Raw genomic sequence first — 19,840 nt, 5'->3', positions numbered from 1 at the left:
GAGTTATTCTTCTGGGTTTTCTTTATTCCTCTGGGTTTTCACTTTTTTATTGAAGGATTTTCTTGAGCTTAAGAATCAACTCCTCTTCTTTGTCATTCCATCTTTATTCGAACTATTCAAAACGCAAAGAAGAAGAAGAATAAAATCATGTAGCTGTTTGTTCTTCTTCCATGATCATCCATGCGGTGGTAGTGAGGTTGCTTCTGCTGGAGCCAATGAAAAAGGTCACAGTCGTGTGAAGAGAAAAAACTGGTTGAAGGTATGAAAGGAAAGTGGTTAAGGATTAGAAAAATGTTAACCTTTTGATAAGAATAAGACATCTGTTAACCATCCAACGGTACACTGGATGAAACTGAAGGATATTTTAACTGGAGGATGTCAGAACAGGAAGTGATAAAAATCCTGCAGAGAGCAACAAAAGCACGGCGGCGGAATATTGTCTGATACTCGTCAAAATCGCACCTTTTCCACCGCACGACTTTTAGATTCTTTTACACTTTCGTTTTTTGGTAAATTAGATTCTTTTGGTAAAATTCTTCATCAACTAATTTCAGAAATTATTAGGCAAAGACAAGATGCATAGATGAAATTTATCATTATCATAATTATCTGATAATGAAGGGGATGATAGGTTCTTATAATTGTTATCTAAGTTAATCTTTTCTAAACATGGAAGTCCACTGCAAGACACCTTAGAAGGCCTTCATTGTCCAAACTATTCCCACTTAAATCCAATGTTGTGAGACTCCCTAGTTTACATAACGCTGCATCATAGCAATAATCAATGTAATTCGGAGTTATTTAGGATACAAGAATAATCATTGATCAATCAAATAAAATAATTGATGAGTACTAACCTTTTGGCATAATCCAACCTCCAATGTTGTTGAATGATAAATCTAGAGATTGTAACTCCTTGAAATGAGTAAACAAAGAAGCATTGGGGTGTCATTTTCCTAATTGAACTTTTCTTCTGATGTAAAGATCGAAAAACAAAATAGAAATCACATGGTATGTAGAATCACAAGTTATGGAACTCCATTCAGAACAGTTATCTCCCACCCACTCATTTATTAAAAGCAAAACCATTTGTATAATCGTAAGAATCCTTGAGCTGTAGGAGAGCAATCCTCTCTTCCTTCAAACAATTTTCTGAACCACCCCGAAGCGCGAGCGTTACATTGAAATTTGCTAGAGATCCTATGACAAGTCTCTACTATACATAACATGCATAACAGTGTATATATACAAAACATCCTATGATAAGTCTCTACTATGCATAACAGTGCATATATATACCAAATGATTGGCTAAAAAAATAAAATAAACACAAAACTATTGATAATTTTTAAAATTAAGCTTTTAATCTTTGTCAATCATTTAGTACAAAAATACATTGTTGTGCACATCAAATGATTTTTTTCACGTCCCATGCTCGTATCAAACTTTCATATGCTAACATGGAGTTGCTCAATTGATGAAATCGATACCAGTATACATACGAAACCATAAACCCCATCCCCTATATTTAAAAAGCTCTCATGTATCGAAAAAATAAAATATTTCAAGACACATATACCATATATCACACGAAAACCCTTGCCAGTGGTCTAAGGTTTTTATCAATTTTCATTCACTAAAAAAAGGTTAGACATGAATGTTACACATTTAATGCACAGCACCTATTGCCAACGGTCGAGATTGAAATCTTGATTGAGGTTTCGATCTCGACCGTTTGTCTCATAGATAGTTGAAAGCAAGATAAACAGTCGACCGAAATCTCGACTGTTGATAGCACAATGCACTGAAGTTGAACTGTTAAAAAAATGATACTTAATACTCATTATAATTAAAAAATAATAATTATGAAAGCTTTTTTATCAAAAAAAAAAAAAAAAAAGTATTATATCCACGGAGGCTTAGTAGAATGGTCAGGCCTTTGTACCAATATATATATATATATATATATATATATATATATATATATATATATATATATATATATATATATATATATTCTAATACTATTGTTTAGATTGAGTTATGAAAATAAATACATGTTTGGTAAGTTAATAGCTATAAATAATTTCATAAATGAGATGTAAGCTACTTAAAAGAGAAATAAGAATGCAAAGAGATGTCTTTCTAATATCCTAATATCCTAATGTATATGCTCATTAAGACTATTCAAAACATAGTGAGAAGGGGTTTAGCCTAAAATTCATATTATGAGATTTTACTTTTATTTTTAAGACTAAAAAAATAAAAACAAATTATCAATAAGTAAGAATAAAATATGATAAAAAAAAATTCTAGCAGTGGACCAACATAGCTCGAACTGTAAGGTCAAGTGTTTTCTTTCTTCCCCAGAGGCTCAATTCTGCATCTAATATTGAACTTTAGGGTGAAGTGTTTTCTTTCCCAAGAGACTCAATTCCACGTCTAAAATTTTTAGTTCCTTCTTTTTTCTTTTTTCTTTTTTTAGGTTTCTTCATTTTATTTTGAAATGCTCCACTTATTGGAAAGGTTCAGAGCTTCCTTTCTCTCATAAAATATTTAGAGAGAAGATCTAAAATTTCAAGGAGTATGCCTAAAGTCTTTTTAATACACAAAGATGGTTAAAGACCCAATAAAAGAAACTTCACTAACTCATAGGGATTCCTCGCTAAGTCCATCTGAAAAATCTCCTAAAGATCTGGAGGAGGATCTTGAAACAATAACGCCTTCAACATTCAGTCGGCAACATAATTGGCTTGCCTAAGGACATGTACAAGCTAAATACGCTTGCTAGAAACGACCATAGCTTTGATCTCTTCTATAATCCTTGCAGATCCCACTTGAACATCATAGTCAAGCTCCAATAGAGAACTAACCTTTGCTAAGTATGACTCCAAGATCAATGGCACCTTCTCCATCTCAACCGCACACACCACACCCTACTTATTAACCATCAACTTCGCCTCAAGGACTAAGTAAGCATTCATATGCATTCCAAACCTCCCAAACAACCACCAGAGTGATCACGCAACACGCTGCCAAGCTAAGAGAAATCACTCTCTTCCAAACCGCTGCATCGACATTCAACTTTAAGATGCCCTTTGTCAGATACTTTCACAGGGCTTGGTTTAAATTATTATTTTATAATTTTATTGGGAATTTAAAATAAACAAGCCCTCGTCTAGCTCAGTTGGTAGAGCGCAAGGCTCTTAATGGGGGGGGGGGGGGCCCCCGGGGGGGGTTTTTTTTGGGGCCCGGTTTTGTCTGCCCCCTTTTTTTCTGGTCGGGCCCCCCTCCTCCATCCAACATTTACATTTGCTTCATTAGGATAATAATTCGCTTGGGTGCTGTCGATGCCGTTCCAGCGGTGGGCGTTTTTAGAATACAGGATCTAGATCAGTAGCTGAATTCATAATTCATACCACCAACAATATTTTTTTTTGATTGTGCTGTGACGGTCCCAGGTCTTTGTCATAGTCAATCCATCCAACATATTTTCATTTCTGTGTAGTTGTGTGCTGTCCGCTTGTGGTTTGATGCAGGACGGGCCCATAACCCATTCATAATTCATATCCATCCAATCATATTATTTTAACTTATAATATTTTTGCTTCATTAAGGATAATAATTCAATCTTGTGTAGTTGTGATGCTGTTCCAGCTATAGTGGTTTATAGAATGACAGGATCTAGATCAGTAGCTGAAGAGGGGATTTCGCAAGTATGAGCTTCTTGTCAAACAAATCAATGTCTTTATTCCTGATGAAGCAAAATTTTGTTTATGATAAAGCCTAAGAAGAAGCTGAAGATGGGATTTCGCAGGTATGAGCTTGATCAAAAAGTCAACGTCAGTTCATAAGGTAAATTTGTGTTAAATCTTTGGATTCGATTACTTTTCTTGAGAGATCAATTCAAAATCAAAATCTGATAAGAGTATAGCAGAATTACAACCGTATGGAAGAATTGAGATGTGTAAATTTTCCTTCACTTTATCTTTCAATTCAGCAAGCAACCCAATTAATGGAGTCGTTCAACTCTGCAACTGCAAGCCTGGGTTGCGAGTTTACATGATTTTGAGACTACAATTTCTCAAAGCTTGAAGAAGTAGTAACCCAGCACAATCAAAGTTCCAGGCGAGGACGTTTGACCGAAACTAACCGCGGGAGAAGAAAAAGCACAGGGTTCTGCAGGTAGGAGAGATTGACAAAACCAAGAGTGGCAAGGAATTAGTGTATATACTGTATGGTATGGAGATCAAGAAAGACAAGAAGAGTGCTTCTGCAACATCACCCTGTGCCCATCTCAGAGCTGCATACCACGAATGCTTCAACAGGTCTGTTTTCAATTGGGCTCTCTCTCTCTCTCTCTCTCTCTCTCTCTCTCTCTCTCTCTCTCTCTCTCTCTCTCTCTCTCTCTCTCTCTCTCTCATATCTAAATATTCATAAAAGCAGGTGGTACTCAGAAAAGCTCTTGAAGGGCCTGTGGGACAAAGATGAATGCGTTTCTGAGTGGCAGAAATACAGAGCATGCCTCTCTGTATGTTTTTTTCCTCACCTTTCCTCTATATTTGCTTCCTAGTTTTTCCAGGGAAAAAGTACTATAATTGGAAGCCTCTGACCAATTTATGCGCTTGCTTACCCTCACTTCTTTATCCCCTGTTCACAGGAACATTTAGATGATAAGCATCTGAGCCGCTTCCTCAAAGCTGAAGATATGATCTATCCTCCAATCGACCCTGATGATGCCACCAATTCCTAGCAAATATTATTACAACCATTACGAGCCTCTCTTCGGCATCAAGTCATATTTACTGTACTTCCTGTTAATATTGGTTCTGGTTTCCCTACTTTTAGCTTGGAAGAATTAGTGGTGATGAAACCATTTGTACAGACTCCCATGGAATCATAGTTTCGTGTCTCAGTATGCTTCAAAGGAACGATTTATCTCAAAATATCAGAATTTACTTCAAGCAGTTCAAAGAACACCATGTAATTCTATTATCTCAAACCTCACCTATTGTGTTGTAAACAGAATAAAAATTTCTTTCTAGTGCTTTTCCCAACCTGGTTTCACATTGCATCTAATGTACAACCTAAAGGTTATCAGAAACATTATCAGCATTGCTTGCTACAAGCAAATGCAATCCAGAAACAAAAGTTCTTTCTTGCATCCCCTCAAATTAAAAAAAGAAATGCATGTTAATGATGAAACATTATCTTACAAGATTTTAATTTGTATATAGCTGTCATGAATGATTAGCAGAGTCATCAGTTTCGGTCGAATTTTCTAATTTGGTGGCATTCTGGTCTGGCTGAATTTGTATAGGCTGCATCTCCAGCTTCTTCTTCTCCTTGAGAATCACCTGTCTTGGCATAACCTCAAGTAGGAAGCTTCCTCCATTCCATATGCTTGCAGAGACTTTGAGTATTTGGAAAATCAAATGAAATTTGTAAGACAAGAATATGGGGACAGTGAGTGCCATGGTTGCAACAGTGAATAAAGCCTGGAGTAGGATGTACATGAACATCCGATTTTGATCCCCAAGCAACCCACTTAAACGCCACCAAATGTTATTTGCCTTTTGTGCCTTCTTTGACAGTTCCCTACCAAGACCAACAGAAGTCAGAACAAAACAAGAGCAGAGATGAAAAGTTTGAGTTATATATAAAAATAAAAGGCCTAGCCTTTTCAGAGCATTAGGAGTGTGTGTTTGTCATAATATCAAAGAAAGCATGAACCTGTAGGAAGTCATAACTTCAGGATCCCTTAAAAGCCTCTGCCGGCGCAGGACATTAACAATGAGAAAATAGAGAACCTGCCATAAGGTGTAAGCAACTAGGGGGACAACAAACAGCCACGTCCACAAATAGGAATTGCTTTCCACGTCAGGCCATGAAGCTCGGTGACCTGCATACCCATCTGGATGCATGGCTTCAAATGTTGCTGGATCCCACCACCGAATAACAAAGAAGACAATCCCTGCAATATAGGATATGGAAGCAGATATTATATGGCTCAATAATTCCATATGGAAAACCTGGATACAGAAAAGTTAAAAAAGCCATGAGATTTACTTATTGTATAGAACAAACACATAATTCCTTGAATTAAGAGTAGTATCTTTCTTAGTTGGCTCTAGAACAAAAAGAAACGAGAACTCTGTGGAGAGAAGGGGAACAATAGCGGGAAAGAAAGATCAAGAGCTTATCAAGTCATCCAACAAATATTTGTGCATCTCAATTTTGTCTTTCAATTATGTGGACACTGGACATATGAGAAGATGAACTTGAAATGAACCACCATTGACCATGACTAGTAGACCAACTTCGGCCCAACCCAATCAGCCATCTTCCAAATCCTCTTTGAGGTGCTAAATATAAGCTCTGTTACTCTTCTCCTCTTCATGTTGGTTAAATCAAGCACGCCTCATCTGTCAATTTACTGTGGGGAAAACGTCAGTGACTTGAGTAACAGAGAGATAAGTTTTCAGCTTTCTCACCCCCATTAAGCATGTGGTTGATTTCTTGGTCATGCTAATTGGATAGACAGGATTCCCTTCACAGCCACATGAAAGTCTTACAAAGCATTATCTTAGGACATCAATGTCAGATTGTCTCCAAACGAATACCAAGAAATCACGAACAAAAATGAAAAACCTTTTCTTCTTAAATTGAAGGAACACATAGATTTAATGTGATTCACATGCTAGTGCGGCGTGTGGTATGTCCACGGGTGAAGAAAAACTTTCACTATGTAGAAAGAAGATTACAATGGAGATCGGAGCTCTGAGCACTTCAGTGAATCCGCAATTGCCCACTGAACGATCTGAATAAGGTATAGCTTGAAGATAGGTAGTGTATGTTCAAACTAATGCTCAACCAATTGCCAAAATGGCATTACAAAAACTCACCCACCCTAAGGAGAAAATCCCAAGTCTAACAATGACTTCATAAGAAAATATAGGGTACATATTTATAGAGTTTAATTAGGTAAACAGGTTCACCCATCAGGTCGATCCAAGCTCCCTGCTTCCATCACAGATCTCATGAATCAAGTCATTAGGGTCACCCACCAAAATATGTCGGTATAGATCCATCTTGAAAAGGGATACAAGAATTCGGGTCACACATAACAGGTTGAACCGAGAACAAATATGGACATGGCCAGTGTCACATAGCAACAAAAGCAAGGCGGCCAAATCTCTACCCAAGACAAAACAGTATAGGCCAACTTTAAGATCAGAGCCTCCTCACACATAGAGGAGTTCAGTTATTCAACCTGGGAATTAATTTAAAGACTACTTATGATCAGCTATCATCATATAGTCTTTAACAGAAATGAAGTACAAAGTTTAGCCTCTGGAATTACTGATTCCAGTCCATAATCTAAATGGTTCTCTCTTTCTATGGTTTAATAGGTCTAAGTTGTGGAACCAAAACAAACAGATACATAGATCAAGCTAGCAAAAAGCAATCTGAGTCACATCATCAAGATGGATTACCTTACATGGTAAACAAATTAAACCAACTCAGAACTGGTACAGGGATCTAATGCAAGCCAATTTGCAAAACAGAGAAGCCTATCAAAGCATGTACATATTCACCAGTAACTTCCAGTGGAGAAAGCTGATAATTAATTTGGAAACATATCACAAAAAAAAGGGTGTCATCAACGTATATAAAACTGAGGGATGAGAAACGAATGGATCTATCATCTATGGGCAAAGATCAACCAATACTGAACTAGATCTGGGTCAAAATTGGATGACTGTTACAATTCATTATACAAAATAGAATAGCTGAATCTTTGTGCATGCCAGCCAATCCAAATTGATCCAGAAGAGGACCTCCTAAAACATGTTCCAATATGATTAGACCCTACAAGGAATCACTGGCATATAAACCAATCCTAGATGGAGGCAATCTTGTAATCAACCAAGAGAGTCATAACATTAAACTGTTGGAGTGATAGGGAAACCAAACCAAAGAAGTAAAAGTACAAAAAAGATTGAATAAGTAAGAGGCAATGGCAAAGAGTACGAATTGCTAGCCGGGTAAGAAAGGAATAACTGATTTATAAGGGCATAAATTAAGAAAAGAAAAGCAAAGTAAATAGCTTAGAGAAATTAATACATAAGCAAAAGAATATATGTCAACAGGGAAAAGGAACAAAAAAAAGGAGGGGAAAATTCAAGATAAGTGACAATCTTACTAACAAACAAATAAAGATTTCTAAAATAACTTTCCAGGTGAGGAATAATAACTAGAAGATCCACCACGTGCAAATAGTTGCTGATCTATTTTGTTTCTATCCCACCATATGCACCACTGTGTTAGGCAGGCAAAGCTATAACTTTCCCACCCAGATCCTACTCAAAACCCCCATATCCTCTTTCTCTTCCTCTCACTTCCAAGACAGTCAAAAGGGATTATAATTTCAAGGCTGTGGATCAATTTCTCATCAATTCCCTTCAGCTAAATTTCCCACCCCTCAAAAAAAAAAGACATGGGAAAGCATGATGCTGATGCAAGCAGCAGCAATACGATTTCTCAAAACAACTCACCCAATGTGTAAATAATGAAAGCTGTACAGGGCTGAACCGAATATCCAATGGGGAGAAAAAACTCATGCATCAGATAACGAGAGAGGTGGCTAATGTAAATACCAAAACATAAATCTTAAGTAACAAATTTCGCTAATTACATTCCACAAAATAAGCAAAAGAACCTTTACTGCATACTTCTGTTCATTTACCATAAGCAAGGTAAGAATTAATGATTTGGAAACCATATTCATTAGTTTTGAAATCCCTCTTTCGCAGAAAATTAAATTACTGCTGAGACAGTGTATCCATAAGAACACCTGAAAGAGTTCTTTACAAATTTACTCAACTGAAAACATTTTCCATAATATATCAAAAATCAGAAAATTGGTAAATACCTAAAGGGATAATTACTATTGCCCCCCTATACTATAGCTTAATTACTACTTTATCCCTTTGACTTTTTGAAATTACTAATTCAACCTTCAACATTGTTTGTAATTACTATTGCCCCCTACCGTTAAACACAATTAGTTAAATGATGATATGGCATATTTTATTTATTTAAAAACCCCAAAGTAACCCTATGGTTTTATATTATTTATCTATACTTTATATGAAATTACATTACTATCCTCAGTAATTAAGGAAAACTTAAACCTAATTAAACAATCTTCTTTTCTACTCAAAATAAAGAGAGAAAAGAAAAGGAAACTCATTTTTCAAATTTGTATATGCACTTCTTAATTTGGTGATAAAAAATAGTAATTCCTAATTTTTGGTGTTATTTATTTTCCACTTTAATATCATCAATTTTAAGAAGTTTGAACTTCTAATAGATTGTTATTTATTTATTATCTAATTTGACATTAACAATTTTAGGAAGTTCCTATGGGTGTTTTTTTCCTTTTTTCTTTTTTAATTCCAAAATGATAAAAATACACTTGTAAAATTATTTTTATGATTTTTTTTCTAAATGAGGATAATATTATCTTTGGCCTTCTTAATTATAAAAGGGCAAAATAGACATTAAACATTCAACCTTAACGATCGTCTTAACAATGTTAGAAATGAGGGGAGCAACAGTAATATCATAAAGAGCAGGGTTCTTTTAGTAATAAAGCTAAATACAGGGGGGCAACAGTAATTATCCCATACCTAAAATATATAAACAAAAGCAATATGAGAAGAATGGATTGTGCGGTAACAGTAGTTCAGAGTTCAATTACTCTTTTATGAGTTTGCATCACTGCTAAAGAAGAGATATGCTTCCTCACCAGGTAAAAGATGTATAAGGACACTAACTATTTTATCAAGGGAGCTGAAAACCAGACTGCACCGCCAAACAATTAAAGCCCATGCCAATGGTCCCTACAGCAATACTCAGGGAGTCAGGACAAGAAAACAATAAACATTAAATCACCCAGATGCAAGAACAATAGAGCATGACCATGCACTTACCTCTGCAAATGAGAAGCAAACCATAAAAAGCTTTTCATTTCTTGGATAAATCAGAAGCATGACCAGGAATATAGTATTGGCATAGTAACAGAAATCCTGCAATCCCAAGGAAAATTATGAGACAACACATGGAACATTCTAGGAAATAACTATCATCTAAATCCTGCATAGAATATAGTCTGTTTTGCCAATATAAAAATTTTAAACATGGATGTTTCCTTTTGACCAATTAGAGTCCAACTAGTAGAGCTCTTAGTCTCTTACTCAAATTATATGATCAAGTTCATAGCGTAATATCTTTGCTTGGAATAGAACGAGCATTCTTTTTTTTGGGCAATTATTGAAATTTGCATTGTAGCCCAATGACTAGAAGCAATTTAATTAAGTAGAAGTCCAGAGTTCAAAACCCCTAGGTTCAATGAAGTATTATTTTAAATATTTTATTTTTGTTCAAAGCCAATTAGGAATTTTGTTAATTGAAGGTAAGAAGAAGAGGAGAGCTAGAGAAGAAAAAGAAGGGAAAGTTAGAGAATAAGTAGGAAAAAAAAAACCATATAGAGCGGTGGGGGAGCCCAATGCACAAATCAATAAGTACAGAAGGGGAATTGATCCGTACATTTCGCATTCTTCTCTTTTTTATTTTGTTAGTTGAGAACTTGATATTTTAGACCTTGTTTGTGGGATTTCTTGTCAATTGGGCAAAACTTAAATAATGATTGTTCTTTAATCTCTTTGGAGTGAAGGTTTAATCCAATGGTGGGAAAACCCTAAGATCTGTAGTTTTGACCCATAACCATGAAGGAAAATTCAAAGGAGTACATGACAACTTTAAGATTGATCTTATGTGACCATAGGAAGGATTTGGAATGGATCATTGTTCTTTTCTTTATTTTATTAGCCATTGAAATTGACAAAGACAACTCTACATATCCTTATTAAGTTAGGGTTGGACCTTTTCTCAGTGTGGACTGATTCTGTCAAATCATGTGAGAACAAGAGTATCTCCAAATCCACATAGAAATTAGTTTAGAAACTTTTTCAGGTCTGGATAACTTGTAGACATAGGTCTCCACCAAACTTGAGACCATTTTGAACTCGTTTGATAAGGTAATAAAATACCAGAATTTAAAACTAACAGACAAGAATTGTGATCCCAACCTGAATTGTGTAAAAATCATATTTGAAATTCTGTAAGGAACTTTAGTCTGAAATTCTATGGTAGGTCCAAAACCAAATCTATATCCTCAAATAAATCAGTCAAAAATATTAAAATTCTAAGTCCTCTTTCTACTATATACAGAATCAAAACAAATTTGTTCACCATAATTTAGGGGATAACCTAATGGAGTCAATCTAACTCTGGTCTTTTCAGGGACGTTATTTCTAGAATTCTATTTTGGTTGAAATTGAGTTCGGATCAAACTCAACGCAAGATCTATTTATCCCATATTTTATAGTTTATGTGCAAGAGTCAACCAGAATCAATAAACTGAAATTGTGATACAGGTTACCACCACAAAGTATGTGGATTACTTACCATGTTTATAAGATATTGTATCTCGAGCCTAATGGTAATTTTGGTTTACTCATAATGTTTTATTAAGTCCAAACACCAATGATTATGAGATCATATCAGTACCTGATTCCTACCACACATTCACCGTTGCTACAGGTAAGTGAGATTAAATGATGTAAACCAAGGAGGATGGGATGCATGTGGAACCAAATCTTCCCAATCTTGGACACTTTTAAGGGTTTGGGCTTGGGTTGGGCAGCTTTGGTAGGCCATGGGAATCTCAAATTAGGATAATTTATTGTTGTGTAATGGTTAGGGAAGGTTTCGGGGTTAACAGGGTTGAGAAGGAAATAGTTGCAGGGTAGTATCAAATTGGGATGGGTTGGGAATTCTGGGCAACTTCTCTAATCTTTCCAAATCTTTCTTCTTTTCTTCTCTTTCTCCCCCCCCCCCAACTTTTCTTTCTTCTGCCTTCTTTTCTTTTTCTTTATGTTCTCTTCTTTTCTGGTTTGCCGCAAGAAGAGAGGGGGCCGAGAGATAAAAGGGAGGGGTGAGAGGGAATCACAAGGTATGGGGGGTCGTGGGATGGGCCTAGAAAGATCACAGGAGAGTGGGGAGGGGATCTATAGGGCTGCGCAGGGTAGGGGAGGGGAATTAGGAGGACTGCGATTGCAGGCGGTGGGATTTTCTGCGTTGTGCAAGGGGGAAGGGGGGGAATGGAGGCTGCAATGGGGGTGGGAGGGGACTGGACTTGCCTGTGAGTGATCTGTAGCTGTTGATGGAGGGCTGAAGGCTGTGGAAGCTTGCTGGAATTTGCAGGACAGAACTTGGGGGCTTGAAGAATGAGGATCTTGAACAACCACAGGGGGGCCCTCTCAACAGGACCCTGCCAATACCTCCTTGGCTGCAATATTCTCCATAATTTTATTCATCAAAACTGATTTCTACAGCAGTAGGCATGAGAATATATAACCTTTACAAGATTCCAACATAAAACCAACTTCTAAAAGACCTAACTTACTTATACTTGGACTCCTAAGTAGACTAAGCAACTCTAACTGAAATGAAAAACTAACTGGGATTCTGTAATAGATTAGAAACCCAACTAAAATACATAACTAAATAAAAGAAAATCACCCCAAAGAGACAAAAACACCCCTATGGGCTGCATGTCGCTAGGCCCTCTTGTGGCTTCTGTTGGGGCCCTTTTGTTGTTCACATCATTAGTTCTATCTTATAGACTCTTACATGATTATGCATATTCATGCTTTATTATTGTTATGCATATTTGATCATATTGCACAAGACATATGATTATTATTGATTATGTGGTGATGTGGATAGTGATGAGTTATGAGACATCGTGATTGATATGCGTAGATTAATCGCAATTTTCTGCTTCACTTATTACAAGAGTGCATATGGTATGGGCACATAGATAATTGTGCTAGGTCATAACATTAAGTAAGCTGTGTGCATTTGGTTGAGTGAACATAACCAGTACTAAAATCCTAGCCCACAAGGATTTAGTGTCAAATAATCCTTAAAATGGAGGTAGTGTCGATGAGATCATTGTCAAGGTATTTGCTCAAGAGTATGATGCTAATTCCCCTTTTCAGTAGGTGGACCCATTGTGAGTGTGTCTCATGTGAGGGCAATAGTATAAATTATCTCAGGGGTTCTCAGGTGCTGACCTAAACAGCTTTCAAGGCAACCAAGGTTTGTGATCACTATTTCTAATTGCACGTGAGAGGACGGACATGATCCTACTAGATATGTCATAGTAGTACTAGTACCACATCGGATTTGGATCTCCTCCACCTTGCACGGTGCACCCAACTGTCTCCTCTCACAGCTCACCTAACACGGGCCATCCTGGGCCCACCTATGTCAGGTGGGCTGTGAGAGGGAAAGCTGAGTGCACCGTGCACCCGGGTGCAGAGGATCTGGACGCTACCACACCAGCATTGACTTAATGATGGATTGCTAGGTTATATTGTTTCATTTTCTAAAAAATTGATCATGTATTATCATGAACTATGTGGTTTTGTTTTGTCACTCGCATGATTATTTGTTTTGATGGTTTTATCAACATATATAGAGCTATGATGTGTTAGAGGTTTGCATTGCATTTGCAGTTTCCCTCATTAAGCTTTCGTTGGAGAGCTTACCCTCGGGGAACATTTGTTTTAGACATTATTACAGGTGATACTCAAGCTCTGGAGGAGTATGCTTGGCTAGCGAAGGAGGTAGAAGCAGACCCTTGTTTGGTATGTGATGATTATGCTTATGGGTACTAGAGACTTAGTTAGCTTTGTTGCTTTAACTGTAGGCTTACTGACTTATTGTTTTGACGCCATGTAATGGCGCTTTGGATGTAATAAGACAGTAGATGACACTCTAATATTAGTAGTGAGAACCTTAATCATTTATTATTATAACTTAATTTCTATCTGCTACTAATGGTTAATGGATTCTCTTTATGCAATTGATATTGAGATCTACGGTGTGGATGTAAAACTGGCACAGAACTATGCATTCTTGGATTGTGTGGTGTGCCAATGTAGTACAAGTCATGCCTTGAACCTGGCAGTTTAGGTGGGGTGTAACACATAGTATTAGTGATACAAAATAAAAATGGTAAGGAAACACAAATACCCAAACTAGCTTGCTGCCAGCAATAGTACATAAACTCAAAGGGAAATGATTAAGAAGTAGCCCTAATATATAACAGGTTGTACGAAAGCCATTTGAGGTGGCATGAAGAGGCCTTTAAGTGCTTGATTACAAAGTGGGGCATTTTATTCAGATTATTGGAGCTAAAGGAGCCAGGGTAGGCCTAAAATGACTCTAGGAGAAATGGTGAAGAATGCCATGCACGGCTAGGACTAGTAACAAGTATGGCTATGAATAGAGTAGATTGGAAAAGAAAAATAACCCCATTTAGTTGAGAGAAGGCTGAGTTGTGGTTTTTGCACAAACCACAATAGCAAGAACAGTATAAATATATCTTATGGTTGTATTTAATCCCAGAGTGCTATACAGTTCCTTCAGTTGGATGGCAGGAAATCGAGATAAAATAACAAAATCTGAAATTGCAAAAGAAATTGATGTCATTTTGGTTGGTTTGAACCCAGTATTAATTCCATGACTAAAGAAGTCACACGTTGATGTGAACACAGATTGACCCCCCCAGCCGAACCCTAAAGTGGGCCTGAGGTCCACCAAAGCAAGCTGGCCAAATTCTAGTGCAGGGGTATTTTAGGCATTTTAGGCCCTATTTCACTGCTGGAATCTAATTTCAGAATTTGAGTGGACTCGCAGTCCATTTAATTTTCTTATTTGAGTTGTGAATGAGTTGGTTTCCATTAAATAAATTGTATATAAGATGAGACTCTTTTACAAGAAGAGTTCCTATCTTTAGGAGTTTGTTTTTTTATTGAAATTTGTCTTTATTAGTAGTTGTGGTCTACTTAGGTAAGGAGCCTTTTTCTAAAGAGGACTCCTATAGATAAGTAAGTCTTGTAGTTCAAGAAGAACTCCTTTAATTTAGGTGGTTGTTAATTAGTTGTAAAAGGGTCTCCTAACTTATAAAGGAAACCCTAGTTAAGTGGTCTCTAATTCTTAGTTCAGTTTGAGTCAAGTTCTTCTTTTGATGTAAAAGCTACATAAAAGCCTCATTGCTGATTGTAATTTTTAAGTATGATTATTCAATAAAATTGAGTTTGAGTTAAGGATCATGGCTCCTTGTTGAGGGACCATGGTTGAGTAAATAAGAGTTTTGTTCAAGGATCAGCACCTCTACTAGTCTTTCCAGCATCTACAAGCATTCCAAGCAATCTTATTCAAGAGTTCCACCAGTAAACAAGTCCAGCAGCCCCCATCACCTTCCCCTTCCTCCTCTCTCACCCGCAGTTCCCCCACCCCTCCTCTTCCTAGCGTAAACCCTAGCAGCACACCCCCTCCTGTGGCAGCCCCTCCCAGTTTCTTCCCCACCCCTGAAGCATCCAAACCCCCCCCCCCCCCAAGCCCTGCAACATCTCCTAGCCACTCCCCCATCTCTCCCCTAGCACCCGCAAGCTTCCCCACACCTTTTTCTTCCCTGTGATAGCATCAAACCTCATCCCCCCCTGCAATTCCCAATTCCCCAGCCCCTCAACCTCCCTTCTTCTCCCTACAGGATCGCACCAAACCCTAAGCCTCAGTCCTACTGTTAGTTTCATAATTAACCCATGTTTCCCTATGTCAGAAAAATTCCTGCTCTTCATCTTCTTCAACAAAATTTTTGCAATTCATCTTCAACTTGCAAACCTAACCCTAGTTCAACTTAAAACTCTCATTCAAAACCTAAAACCATTAGAGTTAAGTCTGAAATTACAAAACAGCAATAACAGCCCCCTCCCCAACCTAGCCGAAACCCCAAAACCCTAGTTTTCAAACTATCTTGTTAGAATTCAGATCTGGAATCAGCTTTACAGCAAGGTTTGAAGTGCTAAAACTCACTCTACATACCCTATAAATTTAGTTCTCTTCGCTGGAAGATTCTGGGCGGCCTTAGTTTTAGCGAATTTCCACTAAAACCCTAACCCTAAACTGGGTTCACATCACACATACTAAAAAAGTATTTAGCTCAACAATTCTAACATAGCAATACAATATCACAGCATTAAAGGACCAACAATTTCAATTGAAACTTTGAAATCTCAACCAGTCACACTTTGTTAAAGCAGAAGTCCCTTAATCTTTGTTCCATTCTTATGTACTAGAAATGTATTTAGCCAGACAAATGTAACACTAAGAGTAAAAAGCATTGAAATAGAAATCATTCAATCAAATCCTATAAATTACCAACAAGAGCTTATAAGGGCAAGATTGATCACTGAGAGCAGAAAGGGATTTCAAGACCAGCAATGCCTGCTTTGTAAAAATAAAGACGTAAAAAACATGGATCTGTCTTTAGAGAGAGAGAGAGAGAGGGAGAAGAGATGGAAGATGTCAAGCAACAAAGAGTAGCTGACCGTAAGTACTTCTCACAGATTATCCCAAGAAGAAAAGCCATATTCAAGTTTAAGTGGAGAAAAAACACTATGCAAAAGTGAAAATAGGAAGTTTACTTTTGAGCTCAAATACTATTTGCTGTCATGCAGTGTGGTATTCCTACATGACACTCAAAAGAGCAAAGGACCTAGTTTCTTAATACTTGACTGAGCATGTAGGCCTAAAAGACTTGGCAGCCATAAGACCATGAATCAGGTTGAAGGCATCAAAGTAATGTGACAACCTGTGCAATTGATGAAAGCGAGAATTTACTGATCTGAAATTTGAAACACAGCGAAAATAGTGGAACAAAGTATAGGGTCGTGTTTTACGTTCTAAACATCCAAATCCAGTATGTCATCAACTTTGTCATGTATATTATTCTTCAGCAGCTTCAATTCTTTTGTTCTTATCCAATCTGAATATTGCATGAAAACAGCATAGGTCCACTGTTTCATTTAAAGGGCACTCAAGACAATACATATGATGAAGACACCATGGACTAGAAACAAGTATCTGTTTACGTAAACTGAATATCACCAAATACAGAAACATGTACTGTAGTTAACTAATATGCAATCTGTAGTCAAGCCAATGAAAATTTTAAGAGAAAACAAATGCTTGCAGTAACTAAGCACTCACCAGAAGGTAATAATGCCATTTCTTGAACCGGTAATATATCCAACGTAAAGGAACGAAGATGACATAGAACAAACAGTATACGTACGGGATATCCTGTGGTCCTGAAATTCGGAATTGAAAATTACATAGGGTTAAAGAAATTCCTCATATATAACTTTCTGATAACTTAGTGGCAAAATTTGAGTATATACTCTACTCACTCGACCCCAGCAAGAAGCAGAAGGCCCCGAAGCCCATAACCCCCATAAGGTGAGTCACCTAAGCAGTATAGTTGGAAAAATAAATCAAATAAACTGAAACCAATATTAATAACAAAGAAGAAGAATAAAAAAATTTAGACAACCCCATATCAAAAGCATGAAGGAACAATAAAAATGAAACCAAACAATTGATAAAAAGCTCACTTTGGTTATAAATCTTTCGTGTTCTTCTGCTTGCTTTGCTATTTTAACCGCTTGTTTCGACAAGATCTCCTTGGTCTGAACAGCTTGTTTAGATAACAACTCTCTAGTCTGAGCAACTTTCTACAATCCAAAAAAAGCACCATGTCAATAAATCAAGAACGAAATGAACAGACTGAATAGGTGACCAAATCGTCTTTGAAGATGAGAACAAAACGAGTAAAGAAATTCCCCACCTTAGTTCGGTCGTTTAATCTCTGATCCATCGTTGCAGATGAATCTCGCTCGCTGAGATTGTCTTCGTGGTTCGACATTGTCTCCTCTTCTCCCTCCTTGTCAATTCTGCGATACATTTTCGTATTTCGATTTTCGATTCTGTGAGATACATAGAACCCGAAAGGGAGCAGAAGCTGCGGGAAGCTTGGGCAGTTGTGCTTCAAATGTGTTAACCATCAACTGACCTCTCGTTTTTTCCTTATACTATACGTACATACATACTAAACGTATTTTAATAACCCTATGAAATTGGTTGTAATTGGGATAATATAACTTCTTTTTTTTGGTAATTATTGGGATAATATAACTTAACATCGCCATTCTTCATTTAGCCTTAAAAATAAAGTTTAATTGCATTTCCAATGTGGCTAGATTTGCTAGGTAATGACATTTGTAAGTCCCTATAACTACTTGTCAGTCGCCACCCCGGACCCCAAAATATGCCGTTCTTTTGATTTTTTTTTGGCAAACAAAAATAATAATAGCAAAACTCCACGTGGTTGAAATTTGTTTTTTTTTTTTACTTGTGAGAAGCAGTATTTTTTTTAATAAAAATATAGGTAATTATTATTATTAATAAATGTAACCTACTTACTTTTTTTTTTTTTTTTTTTTTGATAGGAAACCTACTTAACCTTTGAGAATAAGTAGCTAGAATTGGTACTTTCAAGGGATGAATTATTAATATAAATCTAAGATGTTTGAAAAAGTATGTATATCTTGGGAATGAATGTTTATGGTTAGGAAATGATATTTTGGCCTAGTGAAAAAAACACACTATAACTTAATTGAGGTTTTAACTTTAAATAGTAGTATAATATTATGATAAATGGTAGATAATTATTATTATTATTAAAACATGTGACATTTTATAACAAATAGTTAGAGGCTTTAGATATGTACAATAGAGTATTTATCTTTTGGGTTTTTTGCTGAAGAGATATGACTATTAGAAATAGGTACTTTCAATGGATGTATTATGAGATGTTTGAAAGGGTATGTATATTTCAATAAGGGATGTCCATGGTTAAGAAAGTGTATTTTGATATAGTGAAAAAAATATATCATAACTAAATTGAGGTTTTACTTTTATATAGTAATAATATGATACTATAATATATCATATATGCCATTAGCAAGCTAGATAAATGAATTCGACGATCTCAATTCAAAGATTATAAGCATTTTAATACTTTTCCCAAAAAATAAAAGGATTTTGGATAATCTCCAGCACGTATTATGTATTATTGAAGTCGGATCTTCTACTAACATGTAAATAGTAACATTATATTTACATTTATTCACTATACATTTAGGATGGTCCTACATCTAGTTTACCGTTCAAATATTAATAATTAGATTTTAATTCTTTTTATGAATATGTTGTAAAAAGGTGTAAGGGTAGTATGTTAAAATGAATGACACAAAATAACAAATCGAAAAAAATAAAATACTCAAAGATTTGATGTTATTCATATACCATCATAGTGTGTTATATCCACGGGCAAAGAATCAAAGTTTTTTCACCATGTAGAATAATAGGAGGATGAGGCTTTACAAACCGTTGCTAAAATCGCTGTTAATATATATATATATTATTATTATTATTTTTTACTACATATTAATTAATGCGCCATGACAAAAAATTTATTTTTGAATTAATTAATATATATAAAAAAATGATTAATATGTAAATTTAAAAATTATCATTTACGAATAGTCAGAGGGCATTTTAGTTATAACACATTATATTAAAAGCAAATTGCATTGGCCCCCATAATGGAAGCCTTAAAGCACTGACACCCCACTTTACGTTTAAAAAGCATTAAGACTCAAAATTGGATTTTCATTAGATATAGTTGTCAGAGTTCAAACACAGGAATGTTTTTTAACATAAATAGCGACTTAACTGTTTTCAATGATGAATTTGACAAATATATCCAATAGAAATCCAATTTTGGGGTTTAAGT

The 19,840-nt window shown here is 36.1% G+C and overlaps 2 protein-coding genes across 2 annotated transcripts; one reads left to right on the top strand and one right to left on the bottom strand.

The window, feature by feature from the left end:
• Positions 1-3,586: 3,586 nt before the first annotated feature.
• Positions 3,587-4,755, top strand: LOC149021547 (uncharacterized protein At4g33100-like). The gene is made up of 4 exons (XM_089149767.1): positions 3,587-3,855; positions 4,001-4,328; positions 4,447-4,531; positions 4,661-4,755. The coding sequence occupies exons 2-4, from the start codon at positions 4,243-4,245 to the stop codon at positions 4,751-4,753; spliced, it is 264 nt and encodes an 87-aa protein (XP_089005893.1). The 5' UTR covers positions 3,587-3,855; positions 4,001-4,242; the 3' UTR covers positions 4,754-4,755.
• Positions 4,756-5,158: 403 nt separating this feature from the next.
• On the bottom strand, positions 5,159-18,055 carry LOC149021546 (glycerophosphocholine acyltransferase 1). Its single transcript, XM_089149766.1, has 8 exons — positions 17,831-18,055; positions 17,598-17,717; positions 17,394-17,451; positions 17,194-17,294; positions 9,999-10,094; positions 9,815-9,908; positions 5,734-5,974; positions 5,159-5,598 (listed from the first exon to the last, which is right to left on the bottom strand). The coding sequence occupies exons 1-8, from the start codon at positions 17,945-17,947 to the stop codon at positions 5,241-5,243; spliced, it is 1,185 nt and encodes a 394-aa protein (XP_089005892.1). The 5' UTR covers positions 17,948-18,055; the 3' UTR covers positions 5,159-5,240.
• Positions 18,056-19,840: the final 1,785 nt, after the last annotated feature.

Source organism: Hakea prostrata, chromosome 3 (genome assembly GCF_041222555.1).
Source record: "Hakea prostrata isolate BN-2017 chromosome 3, UWA_Hpros_2, whole genome shotgun sequence".
In the NCBI taxonomy this organism is placed as follows: Eukaryota; Viridiplantae; Streptophyta; class Magnoliopsida; order Proteales; family Proteaceae; genus Hakea; species Hakea prostrata.
The sequence above is the reverse complement of the archived record's forward strand: the minus strand, read 5'-3'. Positions and strand labels throughout refer to the sequence as shown.

Bases quoted from the DNA above. Each gene is read 5' to 3' on its own strand.
- LOC149021546 (XM_089149766.1), bottom strand. From the start codon at position 17,947: ATGTATCGCAGAATTGACAAGGAGGGAGAAGAGGAGACAATGTCGAAC. The intron at 10,095-17,193 runs GTGAGTGCTTAG...TTGGGATTGCAG, and splicing joins AATGGCATTATTACCTTCTG to GATTTCTGTTACTATGCCAA. The intron at 5,975-9,814 runs GTGAGGAAGCAT...CCTATATTGCAG, and splicing joins CCTTATACATCTTTTACCTG to GGATTGTCTTCTTTGTTATT.
- LOC149021547 (XM_089149767.1), top strand. From the start codon at position 4,243: ATGGAGATCAAGAAAGACAAGAAGAGTGCTTCTGCAACATCACCCTGT. The intron at 4,329-4,446 runs GTCTGTTTTCAA...TCATAAAAGCAG, and splicing joins TACCACGAATGCTTCAACAG to GTGGTACTCAGAAAAGCTCT. The intron at 4,532-4,660 runs GTATGTTTTTTT...CCCTGTTCACAG, and splicing joins AATACAGAGCATGCCTCTCT to GAACATTTAGATGATAAGCA.